Genomic DNA, 20,107 nt, shown 5'->3' with positions numbered 1-20,107 from the left:
GGCTGGGAAAATTCCCTTGATACTGACCCCGTGTCACACCTTTCCACTGAGCGTTATACCTTTCCAACAGTAGGTCCCTGATAAAGATCAGGGATTCCTTTGAAAACGCTAGGTATGGAATCTGAGTGATTTCTTCATAATGGAGGAACAGTAGCATGGGTTGTGGTTGTTTTGTGTTAAGGGTTTTAAAATAAGGGCTTTTAACGATTTTTTAAAAATATCGTTCGCAAGCCAAAGTGGATTGAAAGTAGAGCATAATATAAATATTTAAGCTCTGATTACTACTTTATGCCATTTTGATAAGAAAGAATTAAGTTATTTTTATATAATAAAGATAGGTGCTGACATTGTGTCTCGACCTGTATTTAGAAAGGAAAATGATTCAGAATCTGTTTAGGGATCTGGTCACCAATTGATTAACATGAAGTGCTTTTACAGCACATTTAATCCTATTCAGGACCCCAAAGTCTCCTTAGGGGAAGTGTAATTTAACTGCCCTCTAGAATCAAAAGATATTTTTTTAAAAGTTTTAATTTTTTTTTAAATGTTTATTTATTTTTGAGACAATGAGAGAGACAGAGTGCAAGCAGCGGAGGGGCAGACAGAGGGAGACACAGAATCTGAAACAGGCTCCAGGCTCCGAGCTGTCAGCCCAGAGCCCGACGCGGGGCTCGAACTCACGAACCGTGAGATCATGACCTGAGCCGAAGTCGGACGCTTAACCGACTGAGCCACTCAGGCACCCCCAAAAAGTTTTAAATATTAGAGACTTCAAATAGATAATCCTGGTCTCTCAGTGATAGTTTCTTTTCAAATTTCATTGAGATATATATGCATGCACACCCATCTGTCCCATGGTAGAAAGATGTAGGCTGGCCATCATGATACGTCAGAGTGTCCTCAAGATTCATGATGTACATATTTCTTAGTAAATCACTACTAAACAATGATCACCCATAAAGCATTAAGTGTCAATGATGCGTTCAAATTACACAAAGTGGACGGGACACCTGGGTGGCTCAGTCGGTTAAGCATCCGACTTGGGTTCAGGTCACGATCTCATGGTTCGTGACTTTGAGCCTCTCATCAGGCTCTCTGCTGTCAGTGTGGAACCTGCTTCAGATTCTCAGTCTCCCTACCCGCCCCCCCCCACCCCCCCCGGCTTGTGCGCTGTCTCTCTCAAAAATAAAAATAAAAAATAAGCATTTAAAAATTAAAAAAATAAAATTGCACAAAGTAGTAAAATCAGTACCAGTATTGGTATATGTGACAATATCACGACCTGCTACAGATCATATGCAAATTAGTACAATTTGCTAGAGATAATGACACTGAGATAAAAATTCATGTATCTATTAACAAATTTCTTTTTTTTTTTTAACGTTTATTTATTTTTGAGACAGAGAGAGACAGAGCATGAACGGGGAAGGGTCAGAGAGAGAGGGAGACACAGAATCTGAAACAGGCTCCAGGCTGTCAGTACAGAGCCCGATGTGGGGCTCGAACTCACGGACCGTGAGATCATGGCCTGAGCCGAAGCCGGACGCTTAACCGACTGAGCCACCCAGGCGCCCCCCTCTTGACAAATTTCAAAGTCTTTTCAAACAGAGACTGAGTCACTTGAGACTCGCAACTCCTCTGTGAGACTGGTATTATGATCATCTGTGTTTTACAGAGGAAACAGGTTTAGCCAGGTTCAGTAATTTGCCCTAAATCCCACAGTCAGCGCTAGACAGAGCCAGGATTTAACTCTGGCCTGAGCTCGCCCACTTCATGGTGGGTGCACTTGTACTCCTGTAGCACTTGGCTCCTTCCTTTGGAAGACAGGCATGATTGATTAAAGCATCAATGCCAGTAAAGGGAAAAGAGAATTTGGCATACTCAGAGAAAAGTAAAAGTGTGTTAAGGGCATTGTACACATTATGGATGTTCTCTGTAAAAAATTACCCAACGATGTGGTCCCTAAATATTCCTCTAAACTAACTTCAGTTTTACAATGTAAGAGACAAGTTTCTTGTTTTTTTTTTTTTTAATTTTTTTTTCAACGTTTTTTATTTTTATTTTTGGGACAGAGAGAGACAGAGCATGAACGGGGGAGGGGCAGAGAGAGAGGGAGACACAGAATCGGAAACAGGCTCCAGGCTCCGAGCCATCAGCCCAGAGCCTGACGCGGGGCTCGAACTCATGGACTGGACCGCGAGATCGTGACCTGGCTGAAGTCGGACGCTTAACAGACTGTGCCACCCAGGCGCCCCTGTAAGAGACAAGTTTCTAATCACCACTAAGATCCTAAGCAGTGTTTTCTGTATTAAGATGTATTAAGATAAATTTTAGATGGTCCATTTAGGTCTTTAAAGAAATGAAACCTATTTAAAGATAGGTAATAATACGGACAGTCCTATAGTTTGGTAAAGAGACTGGGTATTGTAAAAGAAGAGACAGAGAAAGAGAGTTTGTAGTGTGTAACACTAAAAAACAAACAAACCAGGCAAAACCATGGGCATCTTTTACCTGCTATAATGAGAGGAAATGTGGGCTGGCAGAGACCTTGGCAAAAAGTGCTAAAGTCCTGCTGCCTGCAGGAGGGCCTTAAGACTATGCCAGACAGGGGCACCTGGCTGGCTTAGTTGGTAGTGTAGGCGACTCTTGATCTGGCGGTCAAGAGTTGGAGCCCCTCGTTGACCGTAGAGTTTGCTTAATATAAATCAGTAAGTAAGTAAATAAATAAATAAATAAATAAAGAGTGGGCGAGACATTTGCAAGGACATGGATGGAGTTGGAGAGAATACTGCTAAGTGAAATAAGTCAGCCGGAGAAAGATGAATGTGGGAATTTAAAAAACAAAACAAATGAGCAAAGGAGAAAACAGAGAGAGAGAGAGAGAGCGAGCCAAGCCAAGAAACAGATTCTTAACTATTGAGAACATGCTGATGGTTAGCAGGGGGGAGGCAGGTGAGGGCTGGGTGAAACGGGTGGTGGAGATTAAGGAGTGCACTTGTCCTTGTGAGCACCGGGTGATGTTGAATCACTATGTTGTACACCTGAAATGAATATAACACTGTGTGTTAACTGCACTGGGATTAAAAACTTCTTTTAAGTTTTATAATAATAAATAAACAAAAGAGTGGGCAAGAGAGGGAAGAGAAGCACAGAAAAGAGTAAGTGCCAAAGAGAAGAGACTCACCTAAACTGAAATTCAAACGGGGTCACAGCAAACCCAGCAGTCAGGTGTGGGTTTGTTGTTGTTTTTTTTTTTTTTTAAGATTTTTATTTTTTTAAGTAATCTCTATACCACTAAGCTCTACCAGCTAAGCCAGCCGGGTGCTCCATTAGTCAGGTACTTTTACTGACAAGCCCAAAACTAGCTTATCTGCTCCAGTGTGGGTTTCTGGCCACCAATGTTGTCAATGTGTGGTGCTTTAACAATTCAAAGTAATTTTGAACCTCAAAAGCCATGGGTCAAAGTATCACCATTTAAACCATGTGAGGAGGAAGAAAAACAGAACATATTTTTTCATATGATTATGAAAAGCTTCAAAGATTAGGAGTTTTAAAGAGCTGGGACTCTGTTCTCTTTAAGAGTCACCGAGACATGAAAAGAACAATTCTGATGATGTACAGGAAAGCATCATTTAGACCAGTGCTTCTCCAAATACAGTCTGAAGTGGTGTGGCACCAGCTTCCCTGGGCTGTTTGTTAGAATGCCAATGTTCAAGGCCCAACCCTGAACTAGGGAGTGGGAATCATGGAGGGTGGGGCCTGGCAATCGGCTTTAACAAGATCTCTAGATGATTCTTTTTCGTGCACTAAAGCTTGCAAAGCACTGATTCAGACCATCCTTAGTCAAACTGCAGATTACAACCCATTAATGGGTTGTAAAATCAATTCAGTAGGCAGTGACCGGCATTTTACAAAAGTGAAATGGAATACAACAGAAAATGGAGTGCATCCCAAGTTGCATGAGTATGAGCTCATAAAATTTGTTTCAGTTCTAGATCTGTATGTATACCCATGTGTACCGATTTAGATGAAGCAGCACTTTTAATTTTTGAAGAACTGGTAGGATATAATAAGAAGCTACAAATTTTATATGAAGCCAGACTGTTTGGTTGACGATAAAACACAGTGACAGCTTAATGTGGATTCCTGTTTGGAGAGAGATTGAGGAAGGAAGGAAAAGGGCCAAGGAAAAAACATAGCAAGCCAAGGTTTTCTAACTCCAGAATCCTCATGGGGAAAGAATCAAAAAGGCCTACCAGAGAGGAAATCTACCACAGAGGAGATGTCAAGGAGGGTAAATAGAAGATAAGGTCATGTATGACCTTCAAGAAACAGTCATTGGGGGGCCTGGGTGGTTCGGTCAGTTAAGCGTCCGACTCAGGTCATGAACTCTCGGTCCGTGGGTTCCAGCCCCAGGTCAGGCTCTGTGCTGACAGCTCAGAGCCTGGAGCCTGCTTCAGATTCTGTCTCCCTCTCTTTCTCTGCCCCTCCCCTGCTTGCGCTGTCTCTCTTAAAAATAAATAAACATTAAAACATTTTTTAAAAATAACAATCATTTAAGTAGGAATATTCATTCACTCATTTATTCATTCACGGATCATTTGTTTTCCATCAAAGGTGCCAGGCACTGTGTTTGGTGCTGGGGGTATAGAATACATGTGAGGCCTATCGTGGACTGCATTATTTAGTGACAAGCAAGCAAGATCAATAGCATGATCAGTGCTGTGAAGGAAGTATTAACACAGCATTTAGTGGGAATACAGAAGTCAACCTGCGATGGCGAGGTTGGGAGTGGGGCCACAGGGGACATCCATATGGAGAGGGCATTTAATCAAAATGGTGATCACATCGTAACTTGGTATTCTACTGTGAAATTAATCAGTGATTATTTAGAGCAGTGTTTTCTCAAACATTAGTGTGCGTCAGAATCACTTAGAGGACTTGTTCAAGCACTTTTCCATTCAGTAGGTCTGGGGTGGGGGTCTAAAAATCTGCCTTTCTGACAAGTTTCCAGGCAATGCAGATACTGTTAATCCGGAGAATGTTTTTTGTGGATCACTGATCTACATGGCTAATTAAAGAGTTGTGTTAGACAGCATTTCTAGAAACACAATTTAGAGTAGATAGAATTTAGGGGCACGTGGGTGGCTCAGTCGGTTGAGTGTCCGACTTCGGCTCAGGTCATGATCTCGAGGTTTGTGAGTTGGAGCCCCACGTCGGGCTCTGTGCTGACAGCTCAGAGCCTGGAGCCTACTTTGGATTCTGTGTCTCCCTATCTCTCTGCCCCTCCCATACTCATGCTCTGTCTCTCTCTCTGTCTCTCAATAATAAATAAACATTAAAAAAAATTTAAAAACATACAAAAGATAGAATTTAGCTGATCCACATGCACACAAAAAATTAGTTTTTCTTCACTATATTTTGATGGCTTAATAACAGTAACTGTCACTAGAAAATTTTCATTTAAATTAACTTTATTGTAAAATGTTTTACTAAGATTTAATATTTAGATATTTGACAGGCAGGCAACTAACTGTTCTTGTTTGTGACAAAGATACACTTGCTCTGTACTTGCCAAAACTGTTTCCTTTTCTTTCTGGGCACACACATAAAACCGCATTTCCTGACCCCTTTGCAGTTAGGTTAGACCATGTGACTGACTGATTTCTGCCAGCTTGGGTGGTGGGTAGGAGGGATGCAAACCCTTCCAGGCTTGGCCAAAACTTCTTTCAATATCAGTCCTTTTCCCTTGGCCAGCCAGGTACACAGGTTTTAGAGAAGGGCTCTGTTAGGGGTCCGAGGGCCTGCGTAGCCATTAGATAAGAGTGTGGGTCCCTGAGTCACCACTTGAAGAGAAGCCCAAGATTGTCACTCAGGTGGGAAACCGTTTGAAGAGAGATGAGAGGGCAGACCAAGTGAGCTCACAAATGTGCTTTCCTTCCTTGCATCATGGCCCTCAAGGTTAGGGGTTTGATTCCACTGAGTAGTTTAGCCTGTCCTGACTAACATGCTTTGCCTGGTGCCGAGTAACACAAAACACATGTTTATGAGCTAAATAATTAATTTCAATTTGTGTTCTCTTCTATCCAACATTCAGCCTGTAAATGGCCTCCTGGCCACTCATTTGTTTAACTAACACTTACCTAGAGGCTACTGTGAGCAATGGTGAGCAAGAAAACTACACGCTTTCCATGGTCTCATGGAATTTAGTCTTGTGAGAAAGGGACACAAATGAAACAATTGCTCAAACATGTGTAACATTCCAGCTGTTATGCGTGCTATGAATGTTGGAAATCTGGTACTATAAGGGGATTTTTTTTTTTTCCTAGTTAGGAATAAATATTGAGTGCTTTCAGGTGTAATTATCATCTGAGTGAAAATGATTTAAAAATATGTCTGGATGTGATGATGCAAAATATAAATCTGGATACAACTAAGAGTCAAACAGTTTTATTGTTAAGTCGTTTCATTTAATAGTTTTAACTACTAAATGGCATTTGCTCCATATTATAGTTACATAAACTTTTTTTTTAAGTTTATTTATTTATTTTGAAAAAGAGAGTGTGAGTGAGGGAGAGGCAGAGAGAGAATCCCAACAGCCTCTGGCTATTAGCGCAGAGCGTGAGTGTGGGCTTGATCTCACCAATCACATGAGATCCTGACCTGAGCCAAGATCAACACTGAGTCACCCAGGCACCACTACCTAAACTTTTAAAATGCATATATAATGATGAATGTGATATCCTTTAGCTTATCAGTTGTTATCTCCTCAGAGACTTACAAAACTCTTTTACTTTTTTTAAATCATAGTGTCTGTTACTTTTCTATATTCCTGCTGAACCAGAGTTTTACACTGAAGGCCTCATTCAGTAAAAGTTAAATCAGATCAAATCACTAAATACCTTCTTGAACTAGAACTTATTCTGGTGACCACTTTAGCCTTTCAAAATTTTCTCTGCTTACCAAGTAAACAATGGTTTCAGTAAGCTCATACAGAAGATGACAGAATTTTAGATTTGCATTGAATAGTTTTGTTTTCCCATTCTCAGATACACTGATATATATGCATATGTACATACACACACTGATATATATACATTGATAAATACACATATACGTTCTCATATATATACATACACACACAATACACCTATATCTGTACATATATTCTTCACTTCTGTTTAAAAACTTGATTCTCATACTTAAATGATGAAAATAATTACACCAATGACATTACAACTATGGAAAAAAAGATTTATTTTTACAGTTTGTACAAAAATACTGGTTGCTATTTTCACAGAGGGGACACTTCAGCCATTTTCAAAACGAATTTCCAGACCATGCTCTCTCACCAAGATACTACATCACAGTAATGAACCGAAGAGAATTTTGCTAAATGCCATTTTAGAGACATAGTGGGATTTTTTTTTTTTTTTAAGTTTATTTATCTATTTAAGTCATCTCTACACCCAACCTGGGGGCTTAAACTCACACCCCCCACGGTCTGCCGACCGAGCCAGTCAGGGGCCCCTAGAGAAATTATTGGATTTTAAGGCTGCGGGTGCCCTAGGGATTTAATCCCAGGTCAGGAAACGAATGTCCAAAAAGGTAAAATTTGCTTACTGCTTGTAAGTTATTTCTGCTCCCAGACCCAGACCCCTGGTCTCCTAAATCGGGTGTAGCTTTCTCTGCACCACAGTTTTTGCTTTACTACTGAAGGTCAGGCTCGATTATCTTGCCTTCTTCCAACTGCGCTTCCTCCAACATCAGTTTTACGGGATAGGTCTAATTAAGATGGAGCTGGCTTCTGCCTTCTTGGTTATTTCTTTTGTTTTCGCTGTTCATAGTCTTATCATCGATATTGCTGAACTTCTGTTTTATTAAAAAGAGATGCTCTGAATAATACCAAAGAGGAGCTTAACACCCACCCAAACTGAAAGTTCCGGACCCAAGACCCAGCCATTCCCAGGCTCAGCTGGGAAAACGTGAAGTTCCTACAGCCGGTGTAACCCAGGGTCCTGGAGCCACGTGCAAGAGGAGGGGCCGCTTTCTGGTTGGCGCCCCGAGGGGCTTCATCCCTCCAATCCGCTTAGGCCCCGCGGTGAAGGAGGGGGTGCGCCCTGGGGGAGGGGGCGGAGCCAACGACCTGTCCATCACCGAGTCCACGGGTGGCAGCACCTACCACACCGCTGTACCTAGGCGAGGCGGGGCCGGGGCGGGAAGGCCGCGGCCGGGGGAGGCGGAGCCGGGCCGGCGGGAGCCAATCCGCCGGGCGGCGCGAGGGGGTGGGGTGGGGCTACAGCCCGCGACCCAAACACCCGGCCCGGTGCACTTTGGAGCCGCGCTGCTCCTCGGCCTTCCGGTGTGAAGGCCGGGGAACCTCCTCCCCTACTGGGCACCCCCACCTTCGTGGCCCAGACCCCCCCCCCGCCCCTCTTTCGCGGGGGGGAGTGCGGCGACGGTTGCCGGGAAGCGCGCGCCGCCCCTCCCTTCCCTCCTCGGTCCTCCCCTCACGCGCCACCCGTTTTTCCTCTTTCTCCGTTAATAACAGCTGGGTGGCTGGGGGAGGAGGGAAGGTGGCCCCGGCGGAGTCTGGGCGGGCGCCTCCCACTCACCCGCGAGCCGCCGTGTGAGCGGGAGGATGGCGGCGGTAGTTGCGGCCGCCCGGGAGGAGGCGGTACCGAGGCCCCGGGCGCAGAGCGCGGCGGCGGCGGCAGAGAGCGGCAGCGGCCCGTCCCGGAGCACCAGAACCGAAACCAGCGGCAGCCGCACAGCCACCTGAGCCGCCCCTCCCGCCGGAGCTAGAGAGCGGCGTCCGCCGCAGCCCGACCTCCTTCCTCTCCGCCTCTCCTCGTTTCCTGCGACCTCCCGCAGGCCACCGGTCTCGCCCGCCGCCCCCGAGCACAAGAGCGCGCCGGGCGCCTACCGCCCTTCGGGGCGCGGGGCGGCGGTCCTGGACGTGCGGGCTGCTTCTTGCGCGGGTCGCGGCGCCTCGGCCCTTCCCGCTCGTTCCTGCGCTCGCTCCCGCCCTCCCGGCGCTCCGGGCGCCGCGCGCGGGCCCGGCCCGGGGCTGGGCGGACATGGGCGCCAAGCAGAGCGGCCCGGCCGCTGCTAACGGCCGCACTCGCGCCTACTCGGGCTCGGATCTACCTTCCAGCAGCAGCGGAGGAGCCAATGGGACCGCGGGCGGTGGCAGCGGCGGCGGTGGCGGCGGAGGGGCGCGGGCCGCGGGCCCGGGGAGGTTTCCGGCTCAGGTGTCCGGCGCGCACCAGCCCAGCGCCTCGGGCGGCGCCGCGGCGGCCTCGGCGGCCCCGCGCAGCCGCTCCCTCGGCGGGGCCGGGGGGAGCGTGGCGTCGGCGGCCCGCGCGGCGCAGTCCTCCTTCAACATCCCCAACAGCAGCAGCGGCCCGTACGGCTCGCAGGACTCGGTGCACAGCAGCCCCGAGGACGGCGGCGGCAGCAGGGACCGGCCGGCGAGCGGGGGCCCCGGCGGACCGCGCCTGGTGATCGGCTCCTTACCAGCTCACCTCTCGCCGCACATGTTTGGAGGTACGGCTCCCTCCCTTCTCCGGCTCCCGGGTTCCCTGCCTCCCGCGGGCGGCACGTGGGCCGCGGCCGCGCTGGGTTTTTACCCTTCTCCTTTTCTCCTTCAGCCTGAGCGCCGCGGCTCTGCCTCGCGGCCCGCTCGCCCCTCTGGGGAGGAAAAGCGCCGCTTAACCCTGGCGGCGCCGCTCCCGCTGCGCCCTGGGCTTTGGGTTTTAGACACCGGGTGCACCCCCGCCTCCGAGTGGGTCCCCAGCAGAGGAGGCACACGTTTTCCCCTTGGGGTGAAGGGAGCAAAGATTGTTTTTGAAACAAACCGACCCTGCAGCCCTTGTGCTTGTGGCCTTTTTAGTATCAGGAAGTGAGCGGAAGACCCATTGCCAAACGTAGTGCTAACCGGGGACCCAAGTGGTGAGCGTTTTCTAAAGGCCAAGAGTCAAAGGGTCTCCAAGGAACGTGGGAGTATTTGAAAAAGGAGGCAGTTCTCTCCTTTGGGCTGGCTGTTAATATAAAACTGTAATTCTTAAGTCTATGTAAGTAGCCACACCTACTGCGAGCAGTTGAATGGGTTGAATGTGTGATGAAAAAAATGCATTTTTTGACTCCAGTGAACTGCGACTTTAGATAATGGTTAATGCGAGCTCCTCTTACTTTGGAGGAGGAGGGCATTTTAAACATTGAAACCAGTTTCTTAAAGAGAGGCTGAGTATCAGGACTCTGCCCAAAAGATGCAGTAAGAGCCGAGGTGCTTCGGAAAAGCAGTGTTGACAAGAGTTCAGGAAAAGTCACTTGTGAGAAATGGACATTTTTAATAGCGAAATGATGTGCTTTTGTGTAGAAACAGAGGAAGGGTGCACTTGATCTGAGGAAACGGAGTTTGGCCGCCTCGTGTGTTCAGTGGTGATTTACTTTACCTCAAAACGGTTAACACAGTAAATGAATCAAGACACCCCTCCCTTCCCAGTTCATGAAAAGAAATTGAAGTTTAATCTGATTAGAGATGCTGACTATAGAAGATAAACCTCCCCATATCATTGCATTATGTTCACAAGTGAGCGCAGCTAGAACAGTGAAAACTATCCCCTCCATTTTTTGTGGCCCTTTTATTCATGTTTCCAAATGTGAGAGATTTGAGTTGAAGTGGAATGTTCAGTAATGTTATTTATCTGCCCTGATGTTCTGTACTATCACTATTCATGGTAGCATAAATTGAAAACGAGAATGTCATGTTTAGTTTTTTCCATGTTTTTAATGCTGCTTTGCACATTCAATATAGAATAACTCTTTACCTACCTTTAATTGTTATAATTTTGATACGTAAGTAGAAATACTGACATTTCCTAAAATTGGGCCATTAAAAGCTTTTCCTTTTTTGAGAAAAAGAACTAGTGCCGTCCTTACTGTGGCTTGATCATAATTAACGTAGTTGAAGGTTAGTTTGATCGTAATTAACACGGCTGTAGTCACTACATTGAGGAATAACAAGAGTTTCTTGAGAATGGGAGATTAAAGAGCACCTGGGTGGCACAGGTGTTTAAGCATCTGCCTCTTGATTTCAGCTCAGGTCATGATCTCACACAGTTTGTGGGTTCCAGCCCCGTGTTGGGCTCTGCGCTGATGGTGTGGAGCCTGCTTGGGATTCTCTTTCTCCTTGTCTCTGTCTTTCTCTCAAAGTTAAATAGATAAACTTTAAAAATGAAAAAGTTAGGGCTGCCTGGGTGGCTCAGTCGGTTGGGCATCTGACTTCGGCTCAGGTCATGACCTCATGGTTCGTGAGTTCAAGCCTGGCGTCGGGCTCTGGGCTGACAGCTCAGAGCCTGGAGCCTGTTTCAGATTCTGTGTCTCCCTCTCTCTGCCCCTTCCCTGCTCATGCTCTGTCTCTGTCTCAAAAATAAACATTAAAAAAAAAAAAAGGTTAAAAAAAATCTTAAAGTGAAAAAGCAACTGCATTTAGCAGTTATGATCATCCAAAGATGTATTTAAAAGCTTGCTAAAGGAATACGAAAAAGCCTGTCAAATTAATATCTCATTTCTTTAATATACTGATCACTATCTCTTTTTTAAGAGCTGGTAATTTCCTTTAACAAAGAGTCAGTAGATCTGTATGGGTTTACTTTCTCAAAAAAAAAAAAACAAAAACAAAAACAAAAAAACCCCCTTCCATTTAGAGCCAGGGGAAGATAGTTGACATTCATGCTATTGCTATTAATTCATAGTAAATTAGCAAATGAAAAGATCTGGTTCCTAAAAGTAGAAGTAAAGCAAATTTATCTTTTCTTGTTGAAGTTCCTAGTTTTGTTTTGTGCACCTAGTTTTGTTTTTTTGTTTGTTTTTAAATACCTTGGGGGTTAGGATGACTGGAGCCTAATAACACAGTGACTCTGTGGAACTTGTGGCAGTATTTCTTCCAGGTCTGTATACAGAATGGCATCCTAATGGCCTAAGTTCTCTGATGTATGCAGCTAATTCACTTTTTTCTACTATGCATTTAGAACGATTCTAGTTATGTATCATTCTTGGGAAATTGGAGAAAACGGTCAAATTATCTGTGCTTGGTAGTTCAGATGAGGAACCCCAGTTGAGAGAGCCTGGAAGGGGATCAGAGAAATTACTTGCTTCTATTGTATGGTAGGAACAAATCAGTATGCCACTACCTTGAATCCTAGTTAAGACAAGTGGATGGAGCACACTTATGCAGGAACACATCTTTGTAGTGGCATTTGATTTCATGAGATTTTTGCTTCTATTTCAGTGGATAGGTTCATCAGGGAGATTTAATAGAAGCAAGATTTTCCTCATCCTGGGATTTAGGAAACCAGATGAATCTTACCTTCTTTTTATGTTTTTTTCAGATGATGAACCTTATTTTAAAAATTAGACTTGATTATACTTCATTTTGACTTAATTTCTTTGTATTATGGTATTAATGTGTTTATTCAGTTACAGGTTGTACAGATGTTTGGGTGTATATAAAGTAAGGCCCTCTGAAAATTGAGAAAAGGAATATTTCTGAATTAGTGTGAAGTTTTGCTGTAATTTTGTAAAACTTATTTTAATTGATATTTACATTATTATTTCCTAATAAGAAAATACAGTGCTAATAAGATTCAAAATTGTTACTCTCTTTTAGGATGTCATGTGATTTATGGAAAAGGAAAATCTAAACGGTACCACTTTTTTTTAATATTAGTCTAACAGGTTGAATTGTTACTAGTTTCGTCATAATGAATAACCAAATTGCATGAAGTTTTCTCTGTTGGTTTTATGTTTTGAATGTGCATTTTAGCTGTGTATACTTTCTTATTTCTCTCTGGAGAAAACCTGAAGAGAGGTGCTTAATCCAGATACTTTAGTTTACAGAAATTCCCTAGAACTGAAGGATGTTTCTTTTGTTTTATGACTGCTGAGTTTAATACTATTAAAATGAACAAAAGCCTTCTCTTGGCTATCATGTTTGTTTTAAAACAGGTCTTCACTGATATATAGGCCAATAATTTAAAAGCCTTGGTGGCATTTTAGGATTTTTTCGGCTTTTTGTCTACATTTTCCCTATTATCAAGTTGCTGGTGTTCATGAAATCTATTATGGGGGCACCTGGGTGGTTCAGTGGGTTAGGCATCTGGCTCTTGATCTCTGCTCAAATCATGATCTCAAGGTTCATGGGATCGAGCCCGGTGTCAGGCTGTGTGCTGACAGTGCGTAGCCTGTTTGGGATTCTCTCTCTGCCTCTCTCTCTGCCTCTCCCTCCTCCCCCCCCCCCCCCCCCCCGTCAAAATAAATAAACTTAAAATCAATTATTGTGAGTGGTAGAATAGTAGTCTTTAATGATCCAGCAAGGATGGGGAAGGAAAATTGGAGTATACAAATATACCAGTGAATGGAGATTATTTCTGGAGAAATCATGTGGGCTTCTGTTAGAACCTATCCATGCACCTAGAAGTGACCATGTAAAATGAATTAATCTGGACAATTAACTGGTGGTACTCAATTGCTTTTGGCCTTCTGATGGCTTGAGTTGTGTCCTTGAGTGTTTCAGTAGTCTGTAATTCAGGTGCCTCCTGTTCCTGAGGAAACTTGCTTCCTTGTGTTGGAGTGTATGTTATCTCTTAACACGAATATGTTAAATAAAACCTGTATTTCCAGGCAGATTTATTTCTCTTAATCTTCAAGATAGGTGAAGGTTTTTAAGGTAGTGGATTATCTTCATTAGTTGTTACTGAATTGTTCTCATTCTTACCAGTTATCTAGTGCCAAAAATGTTTGAATTGGGGTATTGTGATTAATCTTCCTATTGCTGAATTTTATTCAATTGAAAATCTTTGTGCAGTGTGGCAGAATAGAAATATGTGCTTTTTCCTAAGCAAAATTACACTTAAAACTACCACCTCTGTCACTTCTCAAAAGAACAAGAACTCTGGTGGTTAATATATTTTTTCACATTTTTTTTTTTTTTTAAGGATTTCTTTTTTAAAATGTTTGCGAGAGAGCATGAGTGGGGGAGGGGCAGAGAGAGGGAGAGAGAATCTCAAACAGGCTGGGCACTGTCCGTGCAGAGCCTGACTTGTAGGGCTGGATCTCATAAACCATGTGAGATCATGACCTGAGCCTAAGAAATCAAGAGTTGGAGGCTGAATCTACTAAGCCACCCAGGTGGCACAGTGTTTCTCACTTGTAATCCCACGTGTCTTTAAACACCGTAGAAGATACCTTGCGTTGTATGCTTTGCTAAAGTGTGGACTCTGACCTAGAAGTTTCTGCGTTGGGAATATTTTGAGTGTCATCCTTGTGCAGGGGCCATGCTAATCTTGTCTGTATCATTCCAGTTTTAGTATAGGGACTGCCAAAGGGAACACGGGAATATTTTGACAGTTCTTTTTTTCCCCTCCTCTCTTCTACCTCCAGCTTTATTTTATTACTTTTTCCCCTGGAAACTTCTCTTGACTGCAGGGTAGAAGATGGGCTGGAGGGAGGGGTGGTTTGTGTTGCACCGGGCATCATCTGATAGGAAAGCTGTCTGACCTAAGTACCTCTGATGCTTTGCTGGCTGCAAAGACAGTTGTTTCACTAAAAGTGGTGCCTCCAGCAAGTCCCCAGCCCCCTCCAATTTGATTGCTTTGCCTGGTAACTAGTAAATGGTTTCTTATTTGTTTTTTGGTTACCAGTGTCATTAGATACCAGCTTTTTTTAATGTTTATTTTTGGGAGGGGGGAGGGGAAGAGAGCGAGGGGGATAGAGAATCCCACACAGGCTCTGTGCTGACAGCAGGGGCCGATGCAAGACTTGAACTCACGAACCATGAGATTATGACCTGAGCTAAAGTTGTACGCTTAACTGACTGAGCCAACCAGGCTCCCCTAGATACTAGCTTTTAAAGTATTGATTATTTATCCTGTGTTTATAAGGAGAATTGCTTTAATATTATACTTATTGCATATACTGGGTATATGTACAATTGGGTATATTAGTAAGTTGGTTAAAAAAAGAGAAATACAGGCAAAGTTTTATGTAGCAAAGTATTTTAATTTAAAAATTAAATGTTTTAATTATGCATGCACTTGACTGGTATTAACTGATCATTTAAATTTGTTCTGTACTTGTTTAAGTGTTTAGAAATTGGGGAAAACATGTCTTTTGTATAAACAACAAAGGGTTCAGAAATACCTTAGGTTCTCATTATATGTTTTCCATGCTCCTTATTAACAAATTACTATAATTTCTTTTTTTTTTTTTTTTTTTTTTTACATTTTTTAATATTTTAGAGACAGAGTGCAAGCAGGGGAGGGGCAGAGAGAGAGGAAGACACAGAATCAGAAGCAGGCTCCAGGCTCAGGCTGTCAGTACAGAGCCCAACGTGGGGCTCGAACCCATGAACCGTGAGATCATGACCTGAGTTGAAGTTGGACACTCAACCAACTGAGCCCCCAGGAACCCCCCCTTTTTTTTTAATTTTAGAGTGCAAGCAGGGGAGAGGGGGCAGAGGGAGGGAGATAAAACACGCTCCACACTCAGTGCAGAGCCTGACAAAGAAGAGCTTGATCCCTCGATCCTGGGATCATGACCTGAGCCAAAATCAAGGGTCGGGTGCTTAACTGGCTGAGCCAACCAGATGCCCCAAATTACTGTAAATTTTGCTGACCAAAACAATGCATATTTATTATCTCACGGTTTCTATAGGTCAGGAATCTGGGTTCAATTTAGCGTGGTTCTTTTGCAAGACTGCAATAAAGGTATGCTAGGACTGGGTTGTTTTTTCAAGACTCGACTGGGATAGCATCTACTTTCAAGCCCCCTCTGGTTGGTAAAATTGATTTCCTCATGGTTGCTAGGCTCATGGCAGCTTGCTTCTTCAAAGCCAGCAAAGGAGAAAGTCTAGCAAGATGAACTGGTGCTATACTCTTACGTAAATGCGTGCGTGTAATCACACACAGCCCGTTGCTTTACTGCTTCCACTGGTTAGAAGTCATAGGCCCTGCTCAGACTCAAGGGGAGGGAATGACAGGTGTAAATTTCAGAAGGCAGACATCATATGTGACCATCGTAAAGTGTAACCACCTTTGGGTATAGACTTCGTTTGGCCAGTTAAAGATGCAACTGTTCTAACTTTATTTTTAAATTCATTTTTTATTTACTTTAGAAAAGTTGTAATAATGTGGTAAATGTTGCTTTAGTAAACATAATTTTTTTCTTTTTTCTTTTTAAGGGCTGGCATTGTAGTTGTCAGGGGTACAAACCTGGCCTCTCTTGTGCTTGCTCAGGTCCCAGTTGAATTTGAGATTATTATATATTGTAACAAGTGCCATAATAAGACTATTACAAAATGCTTTGTAAGGTATGTTGTCTCAGGTAAGGAATACTTCACAGAGGAAGGTAACACCTGAACTGTATTTTGAAAGGTTTAGAAGTTGTGTGCAGGGGAGACGCTATAGACTAAAGAATCCACAAAAGCCTTGGATTTTGATAGGGTACACTGAAAGGTTTGGATTGTAGTGTGTAAGGAGGACTGATGAGAGCATGAATCTGGAAAACTCGGTTTGGACCATTTGTTGAAGGATTTTATAGTGCTGTGCCTTTGTTTTACCTAACCAACCAAGTTTTAAAGTAGCAACACTCCTATCATAGTTGATATGGATGGCAACCTTCCCGAGTACTGCAGTGTGCAGTCTGTGACACTTTATGACATTGCTAATCATGATTAAGTTGGTTGTTAGGAGGGGAGAGGTAGTAGGAAGATAAGCTAGGAGGACTCTTGCTTTAAATTTTTTTTATTTCAGAGAGCGCATGAACAGGCAAGGGGTGGGGGAGAGAGAGAATCTTAAGCAGGCTCCTCACTCAGCTCGGAGCCCAACCCAGGACTCCATCTCACTACCTGGGATCATGACCTGAGCTGAAATCAAGAGTCGAAAGCTCAGCTGAGCCACCCGGGTGCCCCAGGCTAGGACTCTTTTAGACTATAATTGGTGGAAGATGCCTAAATTGAAATTATGGCATTGGTGAAGGAGAGGAAAAGTTGGATTTGATTAGGATTTCTAAGGTAGAACCGATAGGATTGAGAGCCTGGATGCATAATGATGTCATTAACCAATATTAAAAAAGGAAAGAAGAAATTTTAGGAAATGATTAGTTCTTTTAGGCCTGCTTAAATTTTGCGTGGCTATAGGAGTTCCATTTAGAAGTATCCTTTAAGCAGTTGGAACATCACTAATGTAGAACATTACAAAAACTTGAGAAATAATCAGCAGATTGTAAGTGAAGCCAAAAAATGGACAAAATTACTATGGGATGAATATAAATTGAGGAGCAAGCATGGAGGCCTGGGGAACAAGAATTTTAAGAGACAAGCAGAGTAGGAGAACAGCCGTTAGAATTGAACCCATGGAAAAGAAGTTGATTGAAATATTTTTTTATTATAAAAATAATATTTATTAGAAAAAATCAGAAAATACTGAAAAACACACAAAAGAAATAGCAAATCACTTGTAATCTTGCCACCAGAAATAACTAGAATAAAATGTTGATGTCTACTTTTTCATATACATGTTTTTGGAACATTCATTCTATACTTTTCATTTTAAACTTTTCTCACATTCTAATGTAAGATTGTAAGGCTACACATTTCCCTCTGAGAGTTGCTTTAGGTGAATCCCGCAAATTGTGAAGTGGTTTTACCTTAGAGTTAAAAATATTGCTTAATTTCTCTTGTGATTTCTTCTTTGATATATGGGTTTGATATTCTTTGATAACACCCTGTTTCCACTTCATCAGTTTCTTCCATCACTTTGAATTTTTTATAACGTGGTTTTTAATGACTGCTCAGGGTTCCAAAATGCAATCCATAAACATTTAATGAGAACCTATTTTGCCATTCACTGTCCTAGGGATACAAAAGTGAAGAAATAAAACACATGTCCCTGCTTTCAGGTACCTTATTTTCTACTCTAGGGAGACAGTAAGCAAGTAAAAACACATAGTGTGTCAGAGGGTGTTGAATGCAATGGGGAAAAATGGAGTGGGAAGGTGGATAGAGATTGTGGGGTGGAGGCTTGCCCCTGTTTTAAATAATGTTTTGGAGATCACCTCGCTGACAAGGTTGACATTCAAACCAAGGGGAGGGAGCAAGCCATGAAGGATCTCTAGGGGAAAAGCATACCCAGGCAGAAGGAACAATTTCTAGAAAGGCCCTGAGAAACGAATGTACCTGATGTGTCCTGGGAACAGCCGTGAAACCAGTATATTTGGAGTGCAGAGGGTTGTAGGTGAGAGCAGAGAGGGGTTGGGTAGGACAGAATCCTAACATGCCTCGTAACCACTGACCTGGTGTTTTGACTTTTGTTTTAGGGAGAGATGGGGAGGCATTTGAGAGTTTTTTGAGCAGAAGATTGACATAACTGGACTTGGGCTTAAAAAAATTTTTTTATGTTTATTTTTGAGAGCGAGGACACGCACACACAGGGGAGAGGCAAAGAGAGAGGGAGACAGAATCTGAAGCAGGCTCTGCGCTAACAGCAGCAAGAGTGACACAGGGCTTGAACTCAAACCATGAGATCATGACCTGAGCTGAAGTCAGATGCCTAAGCCTAACTGACTGGGTCCCCCAGTGCCCCCACCTCCTCATACTTGGGCTTTAAAGGATTACTCCGGCCACGATGTGAGAGTGGATGCTGGAGGGCAAGACTCAGGTAAGGAGTTAAAAAAATCAGGGCAGCAGATAACAGTGGCTTGGGCCAGGGTGGTAGTGCTGGAGGCGGTGTGGACTGGCCAGATTCTTGATGTCCTTCCTGTTCTTACCAACCAGATGTGTGGAAGAGGGAGAGTGAGAGGGGAGCTGGGGTTTTATACAGTTTGTTTGCAGTGGGCGCTGTCACCGTGTACTATTGCTGTCAGAACCCTGACTCGCAAATGTTTTATGTTTCTCCAGTCACTTCTTAAAAATTTATCAGAGATGTGGCATTGTTTGAACCAAAGGTATGCATTTGTTCAAGGCATTTGATGTTTATTGCTGAATTGCCCTTTGGAAAGGGCCGCTTCTTCGAGCAAGGTATAATTTCAGGACTGTCTGATTTTTTTTTTTTTTTTTTTTTTTCTCCCCATGAAAACTCCAGTGAGGTTTTTTAATACTTAAAGTGGATTTTGAGTAATATCTGTCAGTCATTATTGTATTCAGTGCCCGTTTTTTAATAATAAATTTAGTGTATCAAAAAAGAATAAGTACATTCCATCATTTGAATTTAATGAATTCTGACATCTTGTATATCCTAATTTTTGTTTGAATTCTGATTAGTCTGTGATAATGTTTCAGTTCTATTTGTATACATATGAGCTGAGAAAAATAAAGCATATACTGTGCATAGTGAGTTATTACATGTAATTCATTTCAAAGAACCAGCTTTTGATTTGAATAAATTTTACCACTTTTATTATTGATTTTTAAATTTCATTAGTATTCTTTTATTTTCTTTCTCATTTTGTAAAGTTAATTTTGCCCTTTCTCCTAGCTTTTCTTAAATTTTATTTTTTTAAAAAATTTGTTTAATGTTTTATTATTTTTGAGAGACGGAATACTAGTGGGGGAGGGGCAGAGAGAGAGAGGGAGACACAGAATCTGAAACAGGCTCCAGGCTCCGAGCCGTCAGCCCAGAGCCCGATGCGGGGCTCGAACTCACAAGCTGGGAGATTATGACCTGAGCTGAAGTCGGATGCTTAACCAACTTGAGCCACCCAGGCACCCCTAATTTTTTTTTTTAAGTAAGCTCTACACCCAGTGTAGAATTCATGACCTTGAGATCAAGGGTTGCGTGCTCTACCAGAGCCAGCCAAGTTTCTTAGTTCACTTTATTTTTCATTTGTTCTTTTTTTAAAGATAAAAACATTAAGGCGATGATTACCCCCTTGGTCCATATAAGTAGTCACTTCCCATAGCTTTAGATACTTAGTATTTTCACTGTCATTAAATGAACTCCCTTGAGAAATCATTTTGTTCACTACATTTATAATTTTTTAAGTTTATTTATTTTGAGAAGGAGCATGCATGGGATAATGGCACAGAGAGGGGGAGAGAGAATCCCAA

The 20,107-nt window shown here is 43.1% G+C and overlaps 1 protein-coding gene, 2 long non-coding RNA genes and 1 other non-coding gene across 9 annotated transcripts in view; 2 read left to right on the top strand and 2 right to left on the bottom strand.

The window, feature by feature from the left end:
- Window positions 1-7,240: 7,240 nt before the first annotated feature.
- On the bottom strand, window positions 7,241-8,705 carry LOC131509187 (uncharacterized). The gene is made up of 2 exons (XR_009260349.1): window positions 8,616-8,705; window positions 7,241-7,872 (listed from the first exon to the last, which is right to left on the bottom strand). It is a non-coding gene; the product is annotated as an uncharacterized LOC131509187 (long non-coding RNA).
- The window catches only part of ZNRF2 (zinc and ring finger 2), a 144,495-nt gene continuing 132,695 nt past the window's right edge, over window positions 8,308-20,107 (top strand). For all 6 annotated transcript variants that reach the window (XR_009260347.1, XR_009260348.1, XR_009260346.1 and 3 more), the window contains exon 1: window positions 8,308-9,549. Coding sequence is in view for 2 of the 6 variants with exons in the window: in XM_058724708.1 (XP_058580691.1) it covers window positions 9,081-9,549 (469 nt within the window). In the remaining 4 variants the exon portion in view is untranslated. The remainder of the gene's footprint in view (window positions 9,550-20,107) is intronic.
- On the top strand, window positions 9,561-19,455 carry LOC131509189 (uncharacterized). Its single transcript, XR_009260351.1, has 2 exons — window positions 9,561-12,710; window positions 15,303-19,455. It is a non-coding gene; the product is annotated as an uncharacterized LOC131509189 (long non-coding RNA).
- LOC131511197 (U6 spliceosomal RNA) lies at window positions 14,289-14,396 on the bottom strand. Its single transcript, XR_009261400.1, has one exon. It is a non-coding gene; the product is annotated as a U6 spliceosomal RNA (small nuclear RNA).

The sequence above is a fragment of the Neofelis nebulosa genome, chromosome 4, assembly GCF_028018385.1.
Source record: "Neofelis nebulosa isolate mNeoNeb1 chromosome 4, mNeoNeb1.pri, whole genome shotgun sequence".
NCBI lineage: Eukaryota > Metazoa > Chordata > Mammalia > Carnivora > Felidae > Neofelis > Neofelis nebulosa.
Note: the sequence above shows the minus strand (reverse complement) of the source record. Positions and strands in the feature narration are given on the sequence as shown.